Raw genomic sequence first — 2,252 nt, forward strand, 5'->3', positions numbered from 1 at the left:
ATCAATAAATATATAAAAGTCCACTCCTTATAAAGCCAGTGCCACTAAATCAGGCAAACTTGGATCAAAACTATGGTGCTCTGATATTTCGGCTATATAATAATTTCTTTCAAGCCAATGTCGGTTGTCCACTTTAGATATGAAAAATTGATTCATCTACCGGATTTAGTCCAGACTGCCCGTGAAACCTCCATTGAACTGTTTTGAATTTAGTATTTGGGTCTCTGACCTGTTCACTGACCCGTTTTATATCAAATAAAGAGGTCCACCTTCTCGTGCATCAGAACCACATTTCGTTTGGTGGAAATTTCCAGGTTTGTTTCTGCGATTTTCCATAGCCCAGTAATGCTATAACACCTAGAGTCGTGAATGGAAAAATGCTGTTTGACAAGGTACATGTGCTTGACACCTGACAGGAGGGGTTCATATCATTTAAGCGCCACATAAGATATGCTTTTACCTGATTATATTTCTTTTTAAAATGCGAATGCATCTTGGAAAATGACAGGCTGTGGCAGATCCAGTAACACTGTAGCTGTGTCGCCACATTGGGTCCAACCAATTTCAACGTGATAGAGCCTGGAACAATCCTTGTCAGCTCTCAAATTTCACTCATGAAGCTGCAAATTATAGCCAACGCTGCATTTCGCCATCATTCACTCATAGATTTGGCATAATCGAGAGGCACCTTAGTAATCGGTTGCTACTGCCCCTCTGCCCTTATCCTTCTTCTTTACTTAATTCTGCTTAGCACCGCATTTTGAGTTCATTTTGTGCAAATGTGGGGTTCTTTTGCTTGTGTAACAAGCATTCATTCCTGAACCAGCCTATCATATGGCATAACGCCAGCTCAGAATATCTTTTGTTGTCAGGAGTAAAGCAGCCATCAAATTAGCTCACATGTTAAAAGCAAAATGCAGTTTTCATTTCAGAACTTGATCGTCGCGCCTGCTTATGTCCCTCAGCATGGGCTTAGCTGTGAACCCAGCAGAGATGATATGAACTGATTCAAAGAGCGTGAAATAGAATCAGGACTGCTGAGAGGTGCTACGTAGGCCAGCCTCTACTTGACTAAGATTTACTAGCACTTTGTGAAATCACTCCTTGCAGCATTAAATGGTGCCCATGATTTCCTTTCTGTGATGGCAGTTTACTTCGTGCACTCTAAATCCCATAATAGAAGAAGAGTAAAATACTGTAAATACCTCTTTATTCCGTCCATCAAAAAACTTGTTTCACGCATCCAATTCAGTTTAATGCAAACCTATTGCTCACCTTTCTTGCCCTCTCTTCACCTCTACTTCCGGCATTTACACCGCGTAGTTCAGGCTCCCTCAATTAGTGACAAGTCGCACCAATGCAGAAGAAGATTTATTTTGAATGCATGGGTACTTGAGAAGGGACAGGTTGAAGGATAGTAGCTGAAGAGCATTGTCAGTGCCAAGGGTAAGTGCCAGTGGCTGGAACATCCTAGGCGGTGATGGTCATAAAGTTTTGAGGTGGATTATTGGACTGTTGTGCGCTCTCCCATTTCCAGTCTATTTCACGAAATTGGCTCATTCTTCGATCATCCTCTCCACCTCCGCAGTGGATGTGCCAATGCACGTTCCAGGATGCCAAGGATGTTCCAGCCTGTTGGAGGTTCGAGTCACTGAAGTTACGGTTTCCATACTGGTCGCTAATATCCAATCTTCAATGCATATTTGTTTCTAGTTTTTGGGTAGGCATTTGGACTGTACAAAAGAGGAGCAGTTACTAGTCGGACCTGGTAGAATGGGAAGTTAATGAAGAGTTGTGAACTCACTCCCTACCACTCCTCCTCCTCCTAGCGCCTCTTTAGTCCGCATAAAGCACCAGTGGTGTAACCACCCTAAATATGTCTTGCCTCAAACTCAAAGGGCGTAAAGACACTCCCAGGGGAAAGACACTACCCGCATTAACTAAATATTTAGAAGCTAATACTTACCATGCAAGAAGGCATGTAAAGGCCGAACTATTTTCGTGACAAGTCATACTGGCATAGAATGTGTATTATGAGTGTCAGAGGTAATGCCACCGAGACTGATTTAACATTCAGTTCTGCCTGATCTATGGAATAACCCACCCTTGCAGCACTTCCTTAACAGCTGCCAAGTAAGAAGGGATGTGCGAGCCTACTTCAAATCAAGACAAGCCATACAGGCATGGGAGTAGGTTTATTATGAATGAGTAGGTGAATTACAAGGGTGATCATGTGTCCAATCCTATTGCAC

At 42.7% G+C, this 2,252-nt stretch overlaps 1 protein-coding gene across 1 annotated transcript in view; it reads right to left on the reverse strand. All coding sequences in view use genetic code 11, as the record gives it.

The window, feature by feature from the left end:
• Positions 1 to 1,470: 1,470 nt before the first annotated feature.
• Positions 1,471 to 2,252, reverse strand: part of EGR_09053 (hypothetical protein) — a gene marked incomplete at both ends in the record, with an annotated part of 2,539 nt that continues 1,757 nt past the window's right edge. The window contains one exon of the mRNA XM_024498302.1: positions 1,471 to 1,690. Within this exon, the coding sequence (XP_024347259.1) occupies positions 1,471 to 1,690 (220 nt within the window). The remainder of the gene's footprint in view (positions 1,691 to 2,252) is intronic.

The sequence above is a fragment of the Echinococcus granulosus genome (assembly GCF_000524195.1).
Source record: "Echinococcus granulosus chromosome Unknown EG_S00130, whole genome shotgun sequence".
Taxonomy (NCBI): domain Eukaryota; kingdom Metazoa; phylum Platyhelminthes; class Cestoda; order Cyclophyllidea; family Taeniidae; genus Echinococcus; species Echinococcus granulosus.